Here is a 21,806-nt window from a genome sequence, read left to right as displayed (position 1 = left end):
CAATAAAAGGCTCTTGCTCATGTTTTCCCCTCCTGACCAACCCTGGTGCTTCCCATATGACCCTGCATGTAGTGGCATGTACCGGCTTCTTGGGAGCTGTGAGTAACAAACTGTCTTTTCCATGATAATCATCTCCTGACCTCTTGGCCTCACCTGAATAATAAGAAAATCTACCCTTGAAAACATAAAACTAATAGTTTATCTAGAAAGGTACAACACAGGTACTGTTTTTTGTTTGTTTTGTTTTTTGTTTGTTTGTTTTGCCTTAAGATGAATAACAATACTTGGATCTACTTTGGTATAATAACATAAAGAGGAAAAAAGCCTTATAATCACAGTACTTTTGGCTCTGGAATATAATGTGCAGTTCTAGTGGCTGCCCACGATGAAAACCTAACAGCTAATTGAACTAGAAAGCTAGCCACAGGGAATTATTAAGTTTTCACCTGATGCCAAGAAAATCAGATCTTTCCTTAGGAAAGACACAGGCACTGTTCGGAAAGCATTGGAGGACTATGAATCATACTTATTGCCACTGAAATGTCCTCATTTGAATTTACATCCTATCTCCCTTCTTTATGAAGCTTTCAGAGGCTTCCTGTGCCCTCACAAATCCACTTCTGGGCACATGAAGTCGTAAAAAAAGAACAATGACAAAAATAAACACCGAATGCTCAGCTTGTCATTTTCAGCGCCTACCACTGTACCCTGACTCTGGTCTTCCTACCACCTCTTCCTTCTCAACTGCTACCCTTGCTTTCTGTACAGCGTTAAGCTGCTGTTGTGATCAGGCCACTCTGCTCATCATCTGTTCATCTCATCTTGGGCTTCCCTTTGCCCTTGGCATTGAGTTCTTCTGGAAATGCCCTCCCACTCTTCTTCATGCTGACACATCTCACCCATTCCTTACACCCCACTTCATACTCAGAATGAGACAGGCAGTCATTGCTCTTACCTTTCATTTAATTCTAAATATTTGCTCCCCGGTTTTGTTAGTGATTTCTGGACACACCTGCATTATCTTTCCAGCTGGATAGTAAAATCCTTGTAGTACCTCTAAGTTCATGTAAGTCTTGCTAACCTTGCATTTCATTCTTGGACCCACTTAGTCATTTTTTTTTTTTAATTTTTTGTGTTTTTAATCCTGGATTTTTTCTCCTAGTATATCTTGTTCATTTTTGATCTTATTAAGAAAACTTATTTCAGATTCTCTGTTAGTTTTAGATGTGACAGGTCTTCTTTAAAATAATAATTTAACTTTTAGCACATCTGTGTAACTTGTGACTTAGTTCATGATTTTGTAGATTTTGTTCATCTTTTAGTCATCAGATATATCTGATATAACCTAAGAGATGTTGTCCCAGAGCAGAGAATGTTGTCTACTAGATTCCAGTGCTCATAGGAATGTGAGACACCTGAAATCGATATGTATCTTCATAATCTGGTGCTGAAATCTAGGGACTTTTCAACTTTAAACTTGCCTGCCTCTTAAATCTCTACTTAGTAGTAGTCATTTTCTCTGCATGAAACAGCCAAGTCTTTGAAGATTGATAAATCCAAATGAAATTGATACCTTTGTGCCTGCAGTGGAAAATTGCTTTATAAGAATCCATAGAGCCACTGCAAGGGCCAGGTCCTGAGAATTTTAAATTTTAAAAATTGTGCGGTTTTTTAAATTAAGTTTTATTGTAGTTTTTGTTATATGTTTTCTTACAAATACAGAGGATTTTGGAATTTTTTCATATTTTGGTTTGTTGTTGCCATTGTGGAGTATAACTCTAAACCTGTAGATTTTTGTTGCTAAACCTGTAGATTTTTGTTGCTATATGTCGTGACTAGCATCTAGTCAATAGAAATCAACAGCTGAACCATGTGTGAGCACTTTTATTACTTATAAACTTACTACTTTTAGTATATGCTTAAAATGAAGTCCTTCAAATTGAAAGCTGACCCAACTCATAGGTTTTTATTTCTTTTCTTTTTTGGAGATGGAGTCTTGCTCTGTCACCCAGCTGGAGTGCAGTGGCGCAATCTAGACTCACTGCAACCTCCAACTCCCTGGTTCAAGCGATTCTCCTGCCTCAGCCTCCCCAGTAACTGGGATTACAGGCACGTGCCACCACGCCGAGCTAATTTTTGTATTTTTAGTAGAGACAGGGTTTCACCATGTTGGCCAGGATGGTCTCAATCTCCTGACCTTGTGATCCACCCGCCTCGGCCTCCCAAAGTGCTGGGATTATAGGCATGAGCCACTGTGCCTGGCCTAGGTTTTTATTTTTAAGATAAGCAACAACATTTTAAGAGCGCCCCTTTGTCCTGTCACTAAATATAAATAAACTTAGCTCACCTAATGAATTTTTTATTTTATAATAAAAAATTGGGTACCACAGGGTACAAAAACATGATCTTTAGAGGCACAGAGATCTTGGTTTATATTCTTCCCTCTCCCTTTTTTACCTGCATAGCCTCGAGCTGGTACCTTAACCTGGTTCGTAAAATGGGATGGCCCTGGCTAATCTCACAAGCTGTTGTGAGGAATCAATTAAATTAGATAGATTTTGTAAAGCTCTTAATACAGGGTCAGCAGTAATGCTACTTGTTATCAGTCCCACAGTGAAATTCACTGTTCACAGGGAGATGGTCAGCCTACATATAGTGTGTATTCATTTGCAGTAGAGTCTTAGTGGGATGGTGCAGGTGATTTGTTTATTTGTGGGGGTATAGGATATTGTTAAATTGTTCTGAAAATCAAAATGTGAGTTAATTTCTATAGTAATGCTTATTTGCAACTCATTAGCTAAATAAATCTCTTTAATTATTTCATGGATTCCCCCAGCTTAAAGCTTAAAGTCCAGTTTCTTAAAGTGTATGAGGTAAAATGGAAAAAATGTAAATGTAATATGGGAAATCAGTTTTCACATTGCAGTAGAACATTGAACTTCTATCTCAAACTAATTTTGAGATTCCTTTTGAAGAATTGTTGGTAGAGTACCACCACTGTGAACATTCCCAAAGCAGGAAATTGAAATATTTATATTGCAAGGCTTATCTCATCTATAAAGCAAAGATGGTCTTCCAGTTCCCCCTTGCCCACAGGTTCCCTTTATTAACTTGGTAGAAGCACCAAAGCAGATGGGACAATATGTTTCTTTTCTTCCATGTTCTATTCTTGTTCATTGCAGCAGGGCATTTGTCCCAATTTTGCTGTGAACCTTGAGATTATTTTTGATATGCTTTTCAAGTGTAATGGAATATTTATTCCATCTTGTTTCCTCCATGGTTTTACAAAAACAACAAGAAGAAGCTAATTGCCTATCATATACAAAGAATGAATGCCAATGGACAATAAAATCTGTAATTAGGAACCCACATGGTGATTTGATACAGTATTGTCTCATAGAAGTCTTCTATCTATAGTTATTTATTCCAAGCCTCTTTTTCTTTCCCATCTTGAAGTATGTTAGAAGAGTCTATTCCTTAAGGCTAAGTACCTACAAAAAACAGGCTGTTATAATACAGTAATCAAGTTTTCTCATGCTTTGGGAGTACACAGAGTATGCAAGTACACATCTGGCACCAAACCAATATTTTGTTTCCTTGATCTTTCTTCATTTTACCTAGTTCAGAGTTGCACTTCAAACAAATTCTACTTGTCATGCACTTGAAAAGGCAGCTGTAGGTGGTAGGAAGTTAATATTTTCTTTGAACAACATACAGAGGTGCAGACTTTTACTTTTTGTATCAGGTTAATGAGTGAACTTCTGTCAGGGAAATCCAGGTGAACATCAAAGTTGAGAGCAGGAAGCATTGATTTCCTACAAAACGCATTCACCTGATATCTTAGTCAGTTTGTGTTGCTATAATAGAATACCCCAGCCTGGATAATCTGTAAAGAAAAAGAAGTTTAAAATTCGGCTCTCAGTTTTGCAGGTGGGGAAGTCCAAAAGCATGGTGCTGGCATCTGTTGAGGACTTCCATGCTGTATCATATATGGTGGAAGGAAGAAGGGCAAGAGGAGGGCAAAACTGAGTTTTATAACAACCCACTTCTCACAATAACAAACCCACTCCCCCCATAATGATACTAATTTACTCATGAGGACAGAGACTGAATCACCTCTTACAGGACTTACCCCTCAACATTGTTGCACTGGGGATTAAGTTTCCAACACATGCTTTTTAGGGGTTACATTCAAACCATAGCAGTTGGTTACTAAATTAGTGCTACTTGTAAAAAAATACATGTTTGCTGCATTCAGAATATTACATGTTTTCTTGGAGTTTTTGGAAGGACTTAGCGTAATCCTTGCTGTTCATGACTTAGGTTGGCAAGCTCAAAGGGCCTTAATTTCCCATCAGTTCTTTAAAAGGGGATAGGTCTTAGGATATTAGACAGCAGAAGTCTTCTTTTTCTTCCCCCATTATGTACTGCTTTTTGGCATTCATGACACACACACACATAAAATGTCATATTTTCTTTAAAGTCAAAATATACAGTTTAAAATGGTTTCAATTGCTTTCATAAGAGAGTAAAACTTAGGTGTTCAGTTTAATATTGGAAGACCTTGTTCAGTTAATGTGTGCCTTGCATGAATAGTTGGTATTTGTTCACATCAAATCAAATGACTGTCACTCAGTTCTCGGGGTAAAAAAAGACCAACCTTGACTCAAAAAGCTATATTCCTGCAATAAATATGAACATTTATGTTTAATATACTGCTGTGATTAATTATTTATATCCTAGTGGGAGGTCAAATATTCTTCAGATAGGAAGGGGTATGTAATACATTTTTTAAATATCTAAAATGACAAAAATAGAGGAAAAACATAATCATCCATCCTATTAACTCTGTATTCAAAGGATGAACTGATGATTTTAAATTCAAATGTTTTCTTAATTTATAGGTCATGAGAGAATGGGAAGAGGCAGAACGTCAAGCAAAGAACTTGCCTAAAGCTGATAAGAAGGCAGTTATCCAGGTAAAACCTGAACCCATTTCCTACCAAACATCACATGCCAGCAGTCTGTTTAATGAGTGTCTGCAGGTTTACCTTTATCTGCCAGCACCTCACGTGTGATTGTTCATAGTCCCATGAACTTCAGCTGTTCTTAATCATTGTCTAGTAATTGAGTTGTTTAAATCCTGCCTTATATTTGCTCCCAATTATTTCAAGTTATAATTCATTGCCATAAAACTCACATTGTAACTTGCAATCTACTTTTTATTAATAATACATCTTTTCAGTCACCACAATCTTCTGCTGCTTCTCCCTCCAGCAAAAATTATGAGAATTTGAATTTTTGATGGAAACCAGTCTCAAAATTACCTTAAGTAAACCAACAGTTTATTATGGTCAATTACTTGAGGTACTGTTAGTAAGAGAGGGATTTTTTTTTTAATATGTAATATAAGAGTTTCAAGAGTGCATATATTTATCCAAAGTTATTATTAGTCAAATCAGTCTTCAGAGAGCCTATGAAATACTGATTTTCAATGAGAAAGTAGGTTTGATGAGGGTTGGAGAGTGCAAGAAAGTGAAGTAAGCTATAAAACGTAGAATTAGTCAAAATGTTGGAATGACTATGCAGTCTTTAGGATACTTTTTAGCACTAGAAGAAAATGGAATAGGATGTCTTTTTTAGAAGACTTGAAATTGCTGCTTCATCCTACTTATTCAGTCCCCATGGACATATGTGTTTATGATGGCAGCATTTCCAGGAGAAAGTGGAATCTTTGGAACAGGAAGCAGCCAACGAGAGACAGCAGCTGGTGGAGACACACATGGCCAGAGTGGAAGCCATGCTCAATGACCGCCGCCGCCTGGCCCTGGAGAACTACATCACTGCTCTGCAGGCTGTTCCTCCTCGGGTAGGTCTCGCTGCAGCCGAGTTCACACTTCAGGTCACAGCACAGACAGTAAGGGTGGGGCACTGGGAACTGGAAGCCATACAAAAAGAATGAGGAGAAATGCCTTGAGCACTGTTATTCAGAGGTTCAACCCCTGTCCATTCCATCTTGAAGGTCAAAGGGTCACAGGGCAGCTACCTCCACAAGGTCATCTCTACACAGCAGGTACTCACACTTCCCCACAGAGCAGCCAGACAGGACTCCCAGGGACTCACATTGCAAGCCCTGACTTGATTTAATATTCCTGAGGTGGTGACAATTGATGGCATAGTTCAAGTTCGAACACAAAAGCTGGAAGGATGTCTTCCAGTCCCTTCAGGCTGCTGTAACAGAATACCATAGACTGGGTACTTTATCAGCAACAGAAGTTTATTTCTCACAGATGCAGAGGCTGAGAAGTCCAAGATCAAGACATCAGCAGACTTGGTTGTCTGGTGAAAGTTTGCTTCCTGGTTCATAGAACTTAAATTTTTTTTATCTTTTATTTATTTTATTTTTGTTTTTGTATTTTGCTGTATCCTCATATGGTGGAATGGGCAAGAGAGCTCTCTGGGCCCTCTTTTATAAGGGTACTAATGTCAATCTTGAAGGCTCTGTCCTCATGCCTAATTGTCTCCCAAAGCTTTCACCCTCAAATAGCATCACATTGTGGCTTAGGTTTCAACATATGAATTGGGGGTGGGAGAGACACAAACATTCAGACCATGGCAAAGGATTTTAGAAGTAACCTTGCCCAGCCCCCTCATCATGTAAGTATAATAATAAAACTAAGGTCAAGGAAAGTTGAGATTTGGCTGAGTTGTAAGAATTTTTAGTGGACCAGAAAGAATTAGAACTCAAATTTCCATCTCAGAGCAGTGGCCATATTCTCTGTGGGGAAGCATTTGTCAGTCATGACATTAGCAATGATGAGACTTATTCATGGTTTTCAGTGATCATTGCCCCAAAAAGGCATGTTGAGTGGTACAGGCATAGATGTGTTCACCGGCATTCTGTGGGAGAGCTTACTTGGAATGGAAGGAACTTTCTGAGCATGAGTGTGTAATTTATGTCCACTTGTTCTTTTTTTTTTTTTTTTTTTTTTTTTTAATGAGATGGAGTCTCACTCTGTCACCCAGGCTGGAGTGCAGTGGTGCAATCTCAGCTCACTGCAACTTCTGTCTCCTGGGTTTAAGCCATTCTCATGCCTCAGCCTCCCAAGTACCTAGAATTACAGGTGAGCCATGACACCCAGCTAATTTTTGTATTTTAGTAGAGACAGGGTTTCAACATGTTGGCCAGGCTGATCTCGAACTCCTGACCTCAGGTGATCCACCCACCTCGGCCTCCCAAAGTGCTGGGATTACAGGCGTGAACCACCATGCCCAGCCATTTGTTCTTTCTGTTTGTCATTGAGGAAGGGATATTGAAAGCTCTGCCTGTGATTGTGGACCGGGCCATTTTTCTAAACAGTGCTATCAGTTTTTATTTTGTATAGTTTGAGGCTGTGTTTTTAGGTGTGTAAATGTTCCAGGCTGTTAGGCCCTCCTTGAGCCTCTTCTTATGAAATGATCTTTTTATCCTTTGTAATGTTTTGCTCCGAAATCTACTTTAATATTAATAAAGCTATTCCAGCTTTCTTTTGATTAATATTAATGTGGTGCATTTTTCCATCCTTATACTCTTATTGACCTTGTTTGTCTTTATATTTGAAGTGTATTTTTTGTAGGCAGCATATAATTGGGTCTTGCGTTTTCCTTTGGATTGGGAAGACCATGTACACTGAATGAGCTTATGGCTATGGTTATCACTGAATCTGTCATCTTGATATTTGTTTGCTATTTGTCCAGTCTGTTCCTTGTTCTTCTTTTTTCCTCTTTTTTTTTTTTTTTGGATTAATTAGAAATTTTTTATGATTCTATTTTATCTCTTTTGTTGGTTTGTAAGTTACAACTAGTTTGTTATTTTACTGGTTTATCTCCTTTGTGGGTTTATAAGTTATAACTAGTTTGTTATTTTACTGGTTGCTTTAGGCTTATAGAAAACATTCTAAACTTGTCACGATGATGTTATGTCAGTTCAAATCATATTATACCACTCCACAGACAGTACTTTACAAAAGTACTTCCATTTTTCGTCTCTCTCTCTCTGTAAGCGGTTGTTGTCATACTTTTTCCTTACTACATTGTTGATGTTTTTCTTTAAACAGTTATTTTTTAATGAGTTGTAAATTAAAAAAAAAACAACATGTTTACCCATGAAGTCATCATTTTTGAGTGCTGTAAACTCTTTGCGCAGATCCAGCTGGTATCATTTTCCTTCCGCCTGAGAGATTTCCTTTAAAATGTCTTAGAGACTGGGCTTGGTGGCTTGTACCTGCAATCCCAGCAACTCAGGAGGTTGAGATAGGAAGATCACTTGAACCCAGGGGTTCGAGACTGCAGTGAGCTGTGATTGCATGACTGTACTCCCATCTGGGTGACAAAGGGCATCCTGTCTCTTTAAAAAAAAAAGTTTGAGTGCATATAAGTTGGTGATGAAATCTTTTGTTTGGCTTTGACTGAAAATGTCTTTTTTATACCTTTGGTTTTGAAAAATATTTTTGCTGGGTATAAAATACTGGATTGAGGTTTTTCTTTCACTGCTTGAAAGATGATACTCTGCTGTCTTATTTGTGTTGATATCTTTATCTTTATTTCTCTAAAAATGTCTTTTTTTTTTCTGTTTTTACAGTTTTCTCTATATCACTGGTTTTTAACAATTTAATTTTGATATGCCATGGTATCATTCAGTCTGCCCTTAATTCCATCTGGCCATTTTTCATCTTATCACCTCACATACTGTAGTTGTTGTATATAGAAATTTAACCTGGGCTACCCCCAACACCCATAATATCGTCTGTATCTTTACTTAACTTTTGAACTTATGGAATACAGTTATTATATGAAAACTGTTTAAATATCCATGTTTGCTAATTCTAACATCTCTGTCAACTTTGAATCAATTTTGATTGCTTATTATTACATGTGGCATTTCCCTGTATCATTTTATGCCTCATAATTTTTTATTAAATGTCGGACACTGAATTTAAACTTGTTGAATGCTAGGTGTTTTTGTAATATTCTTGAGCTTTTTTCTGTCACGTAGTTGAGTTACTTGGAAACAGTTTGATCCTTTTGAGCTTTGCATTTTTAGATTTGTTAGGTGGGATAGAAGCAGTTATCAGCCTGGGACTAGTTATTCCTTACTAGTGAGGCAAGACCCTTCTCAGTCATCTACCATGAATGTTAAGTTTTCTCACCTGACTCGTGGGAAGAGGCGTTATTCCTGTCCCTGTGTGAAGACCAAGCACTGTTAATGCTAATTCTTTTTGGTGATTTTCCCCCTGGCTTCAGTTTCTTTCACATGCATGTACCCATCATTACTCAGCTATAGTCTCAAGGATCACTCTGCACATCTCTGGATTCTCTTTTGGAGCAACTCTCTCCTCACCAATACCCTGTCCTGTGAATTACAACTACCTTGATCTCTCCACACACTTCATGTCCTCCACTCCACGAGTCCTCTAGGCTCTGTGTGGGTTTCCCCACCTGAAACCATGACTTGGAAATTCAGGGCCATGAGTTTGGCAGCTGTAAGTCCTCATTTGTTTCCCCTTTTCAGGAATCAGTGTCCTTCACCTGATGTCTAATATCTTGCAGAAATGTTGTTTATGCCAGGTGTGGTGGCTCACGCCTGTAATCCCAGCACTTTGGGAGGCCAAGGCAGGCGGATCACGAGGTCAAGAGATCAAGACCATCCTGGCTAACATGGTGAAACCCCGTCTCTACTAAAAATACAAAAAATTAGCCAGGTGTGGTGGCGCACACCTGTAGTCCCAGCTACTCAGGAGGCTGAGGCAGGAGAATCACCTGAACCTGGGAGGCAGAGGTTGCAGTGAGCCGAGATTGTGCCACTGCACTCCAGTGTAGTGACAGAGCAAGACTCCATCTCAAAAAAAAAAAGAAACGCTGTTTGTCTATGAATATATTGTCCAGTTATTGGTGGTTCAGGCAGGAGGGTAAATCCAGTTCTCACTCAATCTTGGCTGGAATTGTTTGTGCATTTTATGCAACTTAACCAGAAAGTCACCCATTTGCACCGATTTTCCTCACCATTTTGATTTTTCTTTCTATGGATAAAGTTACAGTGCACAGAAAGCCATGAGGAGCCATTAAAGAGCTCGTGGCATTCTTCCAAGACGTAAGATACTATTTACCCTGTTCTACTGATGATATCACTGCAACCTCGGGAGATGGAGCGGCTGGTTCAGGGTGACACTGCTGGGAAGGGAGAGGGTAGAGCTGCGAGTCACTGTGGTGCCTTCTCACTAGAACAAGCTTCCTCTCTAAACAAAGAGCTTTTGAAAAAGAATATTCATATTAGCGTTTTCATTTTCTATTTGCCAAAATTCTCTATCTTAGCAAGGCACTTGTCAGGAAATTTCTTTTTGTATCTCTGCGGAACAAAAGTTCCTTGGTTCCTCTCTTTTTTGGAGAACACGCTTTCAGGAGAGGAGCCGTGTGATCATTTGCCAGAGCAGGATAGGCTGGTGGGTGCTGAGACCAGAATCTTTATAGCAGACACTTGTGAAGCGTTCCAGCTGAAAGTCCAATCTCTGAAGTAAGATCTTTGCTGAATGGACATTGCTGGGACTAAAAATAAGCTGAGGGCTGAATGGAGGCTCTAACAAATGTACATTTAAACTCTCAGTTTAGTCTCATCGGCCATCACAGGAAAGGCAGTGGCAAGAATGTTTGCCAAAGTGTCATCTTTTATCAAAGGGGATAATTTTAGAGTGGTTGTAATCGTGCTTATTGTGGGCCTCCGCATTGCTTCATATGGAATTAGGCAACATGTTCATTTGAAAAAAAAATTAAAAACTGGATTAGGAAGAAATATTTTACTGTCAAAAATCAGATCACTGTTGTTGATTGATCTAAGGATTCCTGTTAAATTCTTAACGAGGATTTATTTATTTATTTATTTTCTCTCTCTCTCTCTCTCTTTCTGTTTCTCTTTCTCTCCTTCCTTCCTTCCCTCCCTCCCTCCTTCCTTCTTCCCTTCCTTTCCTTTCCTTTTCTCTTCCCCTCCCCTCCCCTCCCTTACCCTCCCCTCCCCTCCCCTCCCCTCTTCTCTTCTCTAACCTTCTCTTTTCTTTTCTCTTTTCTTTTCTTTTCTTTTCTTTTCAGGGTCTTGCTCTTTCACCCAGGTTGGCATGCAGTGGTCCAGTCGTAGCTCACTGCAGCCCCAACTTCCTGGGCTCAAGCAATCCTTTTGCCTCAGCCTCATGAGAGTTGGGTCTACAGAAGCTCCACCATGTGTGGCTAATTTTTAAAAAATTTTTGTAAAGACAGGGTCTCGCTGTGTTACCCAGGCTAGTCTTGAACTTCTGGCCTCAAGCGATCCTTTCACCTCGGCTTTTTAAAGTGCTGATATTATAGGCATGAGCCACCATGACTCACCTTTAAATCTTTCCTTTGTAATAAAATGTGGCTGGGTGGTCACAGGCCTGGAGTCTAGGGGGCATTACTTGCCATTTTTGTTAAGTTACCATCTTTAGGTGTTCATTTAAGTTTTAATGTTGTATGGCTTGACCTGGCACTTAGGTCTGCACTTTGGCAGGCACAAGAAAATTGTAAATACCTTCCTTTTTTTTTTTTTTTTTTTTTTAGACAGAGTCTTGCTTTCTCGCCCAGGCTGGAGTGCAGTGGCGTGATCTTGGCTCACTGCAAGCTCCGCCTTCTGGGTTCACACCATTCTCCAGCCTCAGCCTCTCAAGTAGCTGGGACTACAGGCACCCGCCACCATGCCTGGCTAATTTTTTTTTTTTTTTTTTTTGTATTTTTAGTAGAGACGGGCTTTCACCGTGTTAGCCAGGTTGGTCTGGATCTCCTGACCTCATGATCCGCCAGCCTCCGCCTCCCAAAGTGCTGAGATTGCAGGCGTAATTAAATGCCTTCTTGAGAACTTTTATACCTTCCTCTTGAAGACATAAATCCAGAGCTTACTGGTGGTTGTCTGAAAAAGATCACATCTTGTAATAGGAGTCATACATAAATATTTCTGAGATCTCCCTCATACTTAACCACCGTGCCTGGAAAATGCAGACAACTGTATTCAATAAATGGTATTTGAATATAAGTAAATCAAAAGTGTCGTTTCCATAGATTCTGTAGATGTTACCACTTAGAATAATTACCTGTCTAACCCTTAACAAATTCTACCGTATATTCTCAGACTTTGCAAACATGGGATTCCAAAACAATGTGGATTGTTTTCAGTTTCTTTGAAGCTCAGATTTAAATCATACTTTTACTCAGTTTTTAAACCTAAACGTGGAAGTGTTATGAGATGTTGTTTTTGTGCAGCTAGAATTCCTTGTTCTACTAATGAATTTCATTTCCTGAGTCTCTGTGTCTGAGTATACTGTATGTTTCAAATTTCTGATTTAGTTATGTACCTATAGGCAAATACACTGAATGGTCAACCTAAAAATGCATTGTTTGACTCATATTTAGAGTCATACATATATAGGCACATGTATTTAAAATAAATACTTCAGGCTAGATGTGGTGGCTCACAGCTGTAATCCCAGCATTTTGGGAGGCTGAGGTGGGAGGATCCCTTGAGCCCAGGAATTTGAGACCACCCTAGGCAACATAGAAAGGCCCTATCTCTACAAAAAAAAAAAAAGATTTTTTTAATTAGCCAGGCATGATGGTGCGCGCCTGTAGTCGCAGCTACTCTGGAGGCTGAGGTGTGAGTGTGAACCAGGAAGTCAAGGCTGCAGTGAGCTGTGATGGTGCCACTGCACTCCACCCTGGATGACAAAGCAAGACCCTGTTCCAAAATTAAAAGTTAAAAAATGAGATAAATACTTGAAATATTACAATTATTAAAATAGTTGTTTTCCCCATGGGAAAAAAAAGTTGAGCAGAGCTGTGTCTTTGCACTCAGAAAAAAACTCTTACTCTGTTGAAGGCTAGTGACTCTTCTAAGCACCAACCCCTTAACCTTTTTACTTTCCTAAGACTTTCTTTGGAGAATCAAGGAGTTAGCACTTTTTCCCCCTGGAAGAATTAAATGCCTCTCCAGAATTGCAGCACACGAGGTTAACTTCTACCACCTTTGGAGGCCTGCAAGCTACCAGATTAAATACTTAAAGCTAAGCATTCATCATTTCTTAACCTGCCCTCTACAGTCATGCACTTCCTGCTTTTTACTTTGTCAGGGCTCGTACTCAAACTATTCATAGCTTCATGAAACAGGAACTAAATGCCGTCTGAGCCTTTTCCTCTTGTAACTCTCAGGGTTCTACTTATCCTTCATAGACAGAAGATGATGATATGTCCTGACTGTTGAAGAGAAATTAGACTTAATGTGATCCTGTACAGTTAAACCAAAGGCTAGATAGGGATTTTTTATTTAAATCAACTTTCTATTGTAGGCCTAGGTTTGGAAAACCTTAGCACCCCCTAATTTGTAAGACTTGAACTGTTTAAAAGATAAGGGATACACAGCCAAAGCTTTCTTTGTAATTCTGAGATTTTTGGTGTTTTTACAGATACTTAGTCTAAATCTTTCATCAGACAGTTATCATGATTATTATTCTGACTTCAACAACTTCTGCATTTTCTAAAGGGAAGTGAGAATTAGGAAACATTTTCCTGTACATCTGTTTATCTATCCCAGTTGTGTTGTTTGGATTTTTTCAGTGTCTTAACGATTGAAACCATCTTATCCATACTAAAATTCATTTCATGCTTCTATCTGCTGCTTCACATTCAGGCTATCAGTTTAATTGAGCAAAAAAAAAAAAATGTTGGCAGTTTCTATAGCATCGGCATCCTTCTTTGGTTTCTCATTTTTGAATGGTTCAGCCACATGTTAAATTTTGCTGAGATCTCTGGAAACTTCTTCACATAATTCTTTGATAGAACATGAATTCTGTGAGACTCTTCATTAAAGAGCACGGTTTCATCACTAAGTTGAGATTTTGCTCAAGGCTATTTGGTAAATTCCAGCAGAAGAGCAATAAATGTTCAACAAGAAACAGCAGTCATTGGAGATAACAAGGGTAGAAATTAATGGGAGGTTTGTCACAGGTAAACAGGTGATGGCATGAGAAGGTTTAAACCACCTCATAAATAAATTTTTCGCCATTATATGATGTGGATTACAACTAAACCAAACTTTAACCAATGTGGGTGTTGGTGTACCTTTCTTTTCTAAAGCAAAAAAGAAATTGTGGTACTAAACTTGAGCTTTTATATGATACCGCTAATTGCCCTTCACCCAACAAACCAATTATTTCTACCCATCACTTTTCGTTGCAAAAGAAATTATCTTATAAAATATATGTATATAGCATATATCTCCAAAGCAAATATGGGACATCTGTACCTCAATGTAACTGATAGTAAGTTAAAAATTATTTGCTGAGTTCTTGGTATGTGGACAGATGAATATTATAATGTTTAAGGCATTCCACCAGCAGGTTTTGAATTTAACCAAAATTTTATGAAGCTAATCAGAATGGAATTAAAAGTTGAAAGACTGCCAGGCCAAAAAGATCATCTTTCAGAAAAGTAAATAATTGCTCTATACTTACATATTTATTATTTATTTGTTCACCATCCGTTTATTTTTAGTTGAGTTCTGTATACATTGGTGAGCAAAGGGGGACTCATTAGCTTGAGCACTCCTAAGGGCAAACCCAATAACAGATAGTGAATGGGAAGGAAAATGGGAGAATTAGCATTTAGTGAACAAAATCTTATAAACTATACTGAGTGGTATACATGCGCTTTCAGTAAAGCCACTCAGTACTATTACTTCCCTACCTTCTGAATGTTTACCAAGTTCGATAAAATCTTGCTACATACAAATGGGAAGTATGTAACAAGAGATACTAGTGGTTTCTGGTTTTAATTAAGTTACATAGAACATTAAGAAGTATGTTGGGAAGGCATTAGCTTAAAAGCTGTCTTTTGCCACTGAGGCCATATTCATCACCCAGATTCCCTCCACAGTGGAGCGCTGCTCAGTCACTGCCTTCAGAATGCAAATAGGTCTTCATAGGATGCTATTAAAACCCATAGCACCATATGGTTTTACGCTCTGCTTTCTTCCAGCAAACCTACGTATTTTAATGTTAATATATATGTTCATTTTATCTTTGAGAATGAAAATGTATTATGAAAATATAAATATTTAGTTTTTGTAGACAAATAGCACATTTAAAGATCCAGTAGTTATTCACCTGCCTGGTATGATTGACAGAGAACAGATGGGTAGCAAAGAATCCTCTCCCTGGAAACATGTACGCATACACACGCAAACACAATCTCGCATAAGCTTTAAGGGGTTAATTCATTTTGTGAAGGTTGACCATGGATACCAGTTTAAAGATGCTAGGTGATGTTTGGATTTTAAGTATCATCACCTTGAGTTTCCTTATATAAATGTTTTAAAATCAACAAAAAACTCAGAATTTCTAATAGGTCATAACACTGCCTAGGTATGGGAAGAGGAGAGGGTAAAATTAAAAGAAATGCAAATGTACTTTTCTTTGAATAGGCTAACCAGTTAGAGGATGTATGAAGCAGGACCACCATAGTCCAAGTATGAATATGCAAAATTAAAGCAGATTGCTGTAAATCTCTCTTAAAAAGTCAAGAATATGTCACAGTTGGCATTTTTCGGATGATCAGACCGTTTGACAAATCTCTGCAAGGGTCCGAGTTAGTTGAACATATCTTTTGCTTATGATTTCAGCAACACTGTGCGCTTTGCCTTCTGGGTTGTGTTACTAATTCTGTTCATCATTAAGTGTACACGTTTCACTGTTTGACTAAACAAAGCTCGAAGACATACAAGTCCAAACATTTTCTGTCCTTTCTGTATTCCCAGGTCAGAAGATCTTAGCTCTTTATCCATTCTGTGCTAGAGTTTGTCTGAAAGCATGAATCATGGGGTTGTGTTGGGTGCTAAATTTCAGTTCTATATGCTGCCTTCACTAATTTATGACTGTGGTCTGAACAACCAAAATAAATTATTTCTGAGAACTAGCAAAATACCCTGGAAAAAATTTATGAAACCTACCAGATTTGTAAAAAGGTCAGCCAGGCGTGGTGGCTCATGCCTGTAATCCCAGCACTTTGGGAGGCCAAGGTGGGTGGATCACCTGAGGTCGGGAGTTCAAGACCAGCCTGACCAACATGGAGAAACCCTGTCTCTACTAAAAATACAAAATTAGCTGGGCATGGTGGCACATGCCTGTAATCCCAGCTACTCGGGAGGCTGAGGCAGGAGAATCGCTTGAACCCGGGTTGCAGTGAGGGGAGATCACCCCATTGTACTCCAGGCTGTATAACAAGAGTGAAACTCCATCTCAGAAAAAAAAAAAAGAAAGAAAAGAAAAAAGGTCACTAAGTGATGAGAGAATTAAAACCACTCCTATTTTCTACCTTTTATAACATAAACTCCTGTCTTCACTTCCCAGGTTTGCCATCTTTATAACCTGTAACTAGGAGCAAGTGATTTAATAAAGGGATTCCTCCTATTCCGTCTGCAAATTGGAGTTAATTTTTCTCCTCTTTCTGCAATTGCTGTTGTTCTAGCTTTTGTTAGCCATAATTAGAAAATCAAAAGGATTCATTGAAAGTTGAGACACAATTGTGAAGTAGGAAGATGTCTTCCTCCGTAAGAGGAGAAAGATTGTTAGGGGAAGTACATGGAGGCTTTGGTGACACGTCCCTATGAGGAAGTGATCTGCTTCCACAGGAAGGAGAGAACAGATGATAGATGACTCCTAGATGCTCCTGCGTCATGTTCAGTACAAAATCAGAGCCGCATCAGCAAACCGGATACCCTGGGAAGGAACACTGGGATAACTCCTTGGACATAAACAAAAGTTTTGCTCTGGCCTTATGAACTAAGTGGATTAATAGAGATTAGTTGTTCAATATCCTTCCATCTAATGCATCCATATTGTTAAAACTTAAGAAACACCAAAGGGGGAGAGTGTGAGAATCTACTGCCATTTTCTCCATTGCTTCATTCAAGACTTCTGTGTCCACCTTGGCATGGGATTATCATTTGCCCTTTTATACTCACCTTAAACTACAAAGATCATTTGTTTGCCTTTCTGAAGAAAGGAAGGTAGATAAATTTTGCAGGAGGCTTTAAAAATTTAGCTCAACTCCTGGCATTAAAGACAATAAAGGTGGTGATTCAGAGGTCCCCATGGCAGTTTCCCCAAATGTTACGTTTAACTAAGATCATCTCAAGCACAGAGAGACTTAACTCTCTAAAGTGTGATTTTTAAACCTGCACACGGAAATTTTCTCCATTTTATATGCTCAAGATTTCTTGAAATCCAGGGTGTAAAACTGTGAAAATAATAGTTCTGAACCTATTTATGAAAGCAGGAGAGAATTGCTTTGTTCAGTTTCGGAAACCACCAGGGTGCAATTTAATGCTCCAGGAGAGGGTTTTCTGTGACCTGGAAAGGTTGGGGTGATTCCCGTACAGTGAATCATTTACTTCCTTCTTGGCAGGATTATGCCCAGGGCTTTTAAACGCTCTTGACACTTCACTGCCTTCCATAAGAAACGGGTTTAAGGCACAAGTGTCTATTATGATAAGATGCCAGATTTCCAGATCAAGCATAAAGCTGTGGAGTGGGACAATAGGACTTAATAATTTTAATACACTTCCCACGTGAACTGTCAAGTAATAAGCTACATATTCAGACGTGACTGGCATTGAGTCATCCTGCCATTAGTCAAATGTATGAGACTTTTCCCAAGTCCCAGCAACACCAAATTTGAGAAATCGTATAAAAGAAAAATGAAAAAGTAAATACGTCTAAGAAATGGGGAAATTAATAAAAAATGTACTAGCACCAGGGGCGGTGGCTCACGCCTGTAATCCCAGCACTTTGGGAGGCCGAGGCAGGTGGATCACCTGAGGTCAGGAGTTTGAGACCAGCCTATCCAACATAGTGAAACCCATCTCTACTAAAAATACAAAAATTAGGTTGGTGTGAGGGTGCACGCCTGTAATCCCAGCTGAACTCAAGAGGCTGGGGCAAGAGAATTGCTTGAACCCAGGAGGTGGAGGTTGCAGTGAGCTGAGGTGGAGGTGCACCACTGCACTCCAGCCTGGGCGACAGAGTGAGACTCCATCTCCAAAAACGTGTTAGCTTTTATCAGGAAAGGCCATTAAATTTTCTTCAATATTACCTACATCAATTTGACATCAAACTATAAGAACACAATATGTGAGATCTTTTGAAATTAATGTAACGAATCTTCTCTTTGAGACGAGTTTGTGCACGCTATGAAGTCCATTAAATATTTTCTGGGAAGAGTTCCCAGTTAAAACTACTTTCTAAAGTACCCAAGCACACTATATAGATACCTCAAGTAGGTTTATTAATGTCAGTATTTCAGTGAAAATTGGGAAGGCCACTATTCTGAGTAGAGAGGTGTTTGTTTTCTACTTGAAGACTATGAAGGATATTCTGCACTACTGGGCCTATTTCTGAAATTGTATCTAGCTGCAAGTTACTCATTAATTTAATTAACAAACATTTATTAGCAACCAAATTGTGGCAGGAACTGTGCCTAGAGGTAGAAATACATTACGCTCTTGTTTCCAGAGAGGAAAATGAGTAATGTTCTAAAATGTACATCTTATGTTTCTCTTTCCTCTTGCTGTAAATGATGTCTAAGCCATTTCGGTGGTGCCTGTTCTTAATCCTTTAATAAATTATTTTGAATGATTTTTTAAAAGGCAGTGTGATTGTGAGGTGAGTTTAGTACAAATTAAAAAGTGTCACATCAGTTGCAAACAGACAGCACATAATTATGAGCTAAACACTGTTTCAGAAACAGTAGTGACAATAAATAGGATTCGGTATAATTAGTCCTCCTGGGACAGATCTCTTCCTCTGTTCTTTGCCATATATTTTAATAATGAGATTAGCCATCTAATGCCAATATAACCAGACTGTAGTATTAATACACAGAAAAATTATTGCTAGTAACAGAAGATTTAAAGACGTGAGGGTGATCCGGATTATATGCCTGCAGGTTAAAAAAAAAAAATGTTTCTTAAACTCTCTCTATCAATATCCTTTTCGTGAGCCACTGAATTCTTTTGTTTTTCTGATCATATGAATAACCCATCTTAAGTATGAATATTGTGACAATAGTAATAGCAATTACTTTAAGAGAATATGTTTCTATAGAGATAACAGAGGGGTTTTTCCCTACCATTCCTGTATGAAGGTTTCTGTGTTTTTAATTAAAATTTTAAGAAATTCATCTTTGTCTTAGCATAATAAAATAAACCTCACTAGACAATCAGGACACCTTGTTATTCTTAGATACATTATTATAGCTCAAGAAATAACAAATGTTAAGCCTGGAGGATTTGTATTTTGGCCAAAAGTTGTGAGGGCAATTATTTATTTATTTGAGTGAAATATGCATGAATCATATATCAAAAGGAGGGAGGTCTTTTTTTTAACCTCAACAAAAATATAAAAGTATAGGGAACTGTTACCTGTGTGAACCCAGCAAATCTGAGACAGGTCTCAGTTAATTTAGAAAGTTTATTTTGCCCTGGTTGAGGATGCATCTGTGACATGGCCTCAGGAAGTCCTGATGACATGTGCCCAAGGTGGTTAGGGCACAGCTTAGTGTTACGCATTTTAGGGAGACATGAGGCATCAATCAATACATATAAGAAGTACATTGGTTTGGTCTGGAAAGGCGAGACAGCTTGAAACAAAAAGCAGGAAGACTCGAAGTGGGGAGGGGCCTTCTAGGTCAGAGATAGGTGAGATGAACAGTTGCATTCTTTTGAGTTTCTGATTAGCCTCTCCAGGGTAGACAATCAGGGTGATTGGCTCTAAGCAGTTCCCAGCTAGACTTTTCCCTTTAGCTTAGTGATTTGGGGGCCCCAAGAATTATTTTCTTTTTACACCTGTGTTTTTTCTTTCTTAACTAAAAATAGTATTTGTTTCTGAGGGATAGAGATAACTACCATTTTATTTGGTATGATTTATTTGCCTACTGTCCAACAAAGAAGGTAATCTGATTTTGTTTTCATTTCCAAGCATGATTCCTAGAGATGTGTTTAGGTGGCCAAATCAGTGAAGCAGAACCCTGTAATTCATTTATTGGGAGATATCCTAAGGTCTTCCTGAATTATCTGATGTTCCCAGGCTTTGCTTATCCAATAGGCATTAGGAAGAAAAGGCTTGTGTTTATGTAGATGCACACACAATGCGCATCTCAGCTCACATAAACAGTGAAGGGGTTTCCCAGGTCTCATTATCCCTGGAGGAGCTGAGGCCTGGGGAGTCCTCAGAGCCTCCTTTGCTACTCTGTTATTGTGGCAGGCCAAATCTCACTAATGCAGGCCTCCGTAACAGCTGTTTCCGTACTGACTGAGTAGTTCAGTTAAATACTAAAAGCTAAAAAAAAGCCAGCGCCCTTATACAAAGGCTGGAATGTAACAAAAGCCCACCAAGAGTTTTGCCTAGGCCTTTCCTGGCAAAACCAAGGAATTCTTAACAGGACCCATTTAGGATTAACAAGTTTTACTGGGAGTCTGAAGAAACTCTCCAGGCCTCCACAAACAAGTTTACTGGAGGTCTGCAGGAACTCCCCAAACCTCCCTGATTTAGCAGGAGACAAGATAAGAGTAATCACCCCAGCACCTAGACCCATTTAGATTAAGTAAATTTACTGAGACTCTACAGGAAGGTCTTCAGGACTCAGACCTTAGTTATGGATTAAAAGAAGTTAATCACTTATGTCATGAGATGAATGCACACTTACACGTAGACATATAGCTTAGAAGGCATATAAGTTCTGGAAAACTTTGTAATTTTGAGTTGGTCTGGCACTAATTTCCAGGCCGTCTCCCTGTAAAAGGTTACAAAAATAAAAACTCTCTTCCTCCCAGTTCATCTGCATCTCGTTATTGGGCTGTGAGATATAGTAGCCCAACCCTCAGTTCAGTCCGGGAACATTATCATCAAACTCTGGGGATTTTCAGGATAAGTTAGGAATATATTTTGAAGGAGAATGGCAGTATTAAATGAGATCAGCAATTGAAAACATGCGAATACATTCACCATTTAATTACCCATCTCAATAGAAGATAAGGATGAATTTAGCACTAGAAACCATGAATGTCACAAAAGCCTAACTTTAATACCTTGAATCACTTTCCAGTAATCCTAATCCTTTATCCACATTGATAGAGGACATTCCTATCTTGCTCTTTCTTCTCCCCACACATTAGCTTAATAATTAGCTAAATAATTTCATGCATTAGCTAAAGAATAATGGAACTCCAGAAACCTAGGACAGTAATTGAGAGATTGAACAAGCTAAATCTGAACCTTCTACACAATTAAAGGAGCTGATGTTAGCATGGCCCACAGAATATTACCTGCACTTGTAAGAACTAGAAAGTCAGGCAAGTACTCCTGGAACAGACTGTCTTTTCTAACCATGCACTTATTTCTTTGTTTTTAACTTTGTTTTTGTTTGTTTGTTTTTGAGACGGAGTCTCGTCCTGTCGCCCAGGCTGTAGTGCAGTGGTGGAATCTCAGGTCACTGCAAGCTCCGCCTCCCAGGTTCAAACAATTCTCCTGCCTCAGCCTCCCGAGTAGCTGGGACTACAGGCGCCCACCACCATGCCTTGCTAATTTTTGTATTTTTAGTAGAGATGGGGTTTCACCATGTTGGCCAGGCTGGTCTGGAACTCCTGACCTCGTGACCTGCCCGCCTCGGCCTCCCAAAGTGCTGGGATTACAGGCATGAGCCACGGCGCCTGGCCTGTTTTTAAC

General features: G+C 38.9%; 1 protein-coding gene across 6 annotated transcripts in view; it reads left to right on the top strand.

Moving 5' to 3' along the window:
* Window positions 1–21,806, top strand: part of APP (amyloid beta precursor protein) — a 284,471-nt gene that overhangs the window by 190,051 nt on the left and 72,614 nt on the right. For all 6 annotated transcript variants that reach the window (XM_008969776.6, XM_008969774.6, XM_008969775.6 and 3 more), the window contains 2 exons: window positions 4,905–4,979; window positions 5,711–5,869. In XM_008969776.6, coding sequence (XP_008968024.4) covers window positions 4,905–4,979; window positions 5,711–5,869 — 234 coding nt within the window. The remainder of the gene's footprint in view (window positions 1–4,904; window positions 4,980–5,710; window positions 5,870–21,806) is intronic.

Source organism: Pan paniscus, chromosome 22, assembly GCF_029289425.2.
Source record: "Pan paniscus chromosome 22, NHGRI_mPanPan1-v2.0_pri, whole genome shotgun sequence".
NCBI classification, from domain to species: domain Eukaryota; kingdom Metazoa; phylum Chordata; class Mammalia; order Primates; family Hominidae; genus Pan; species Pan paniscus.
This window is presented reverse-complemented; position numbering and strand designations above follow the sequence as displayed.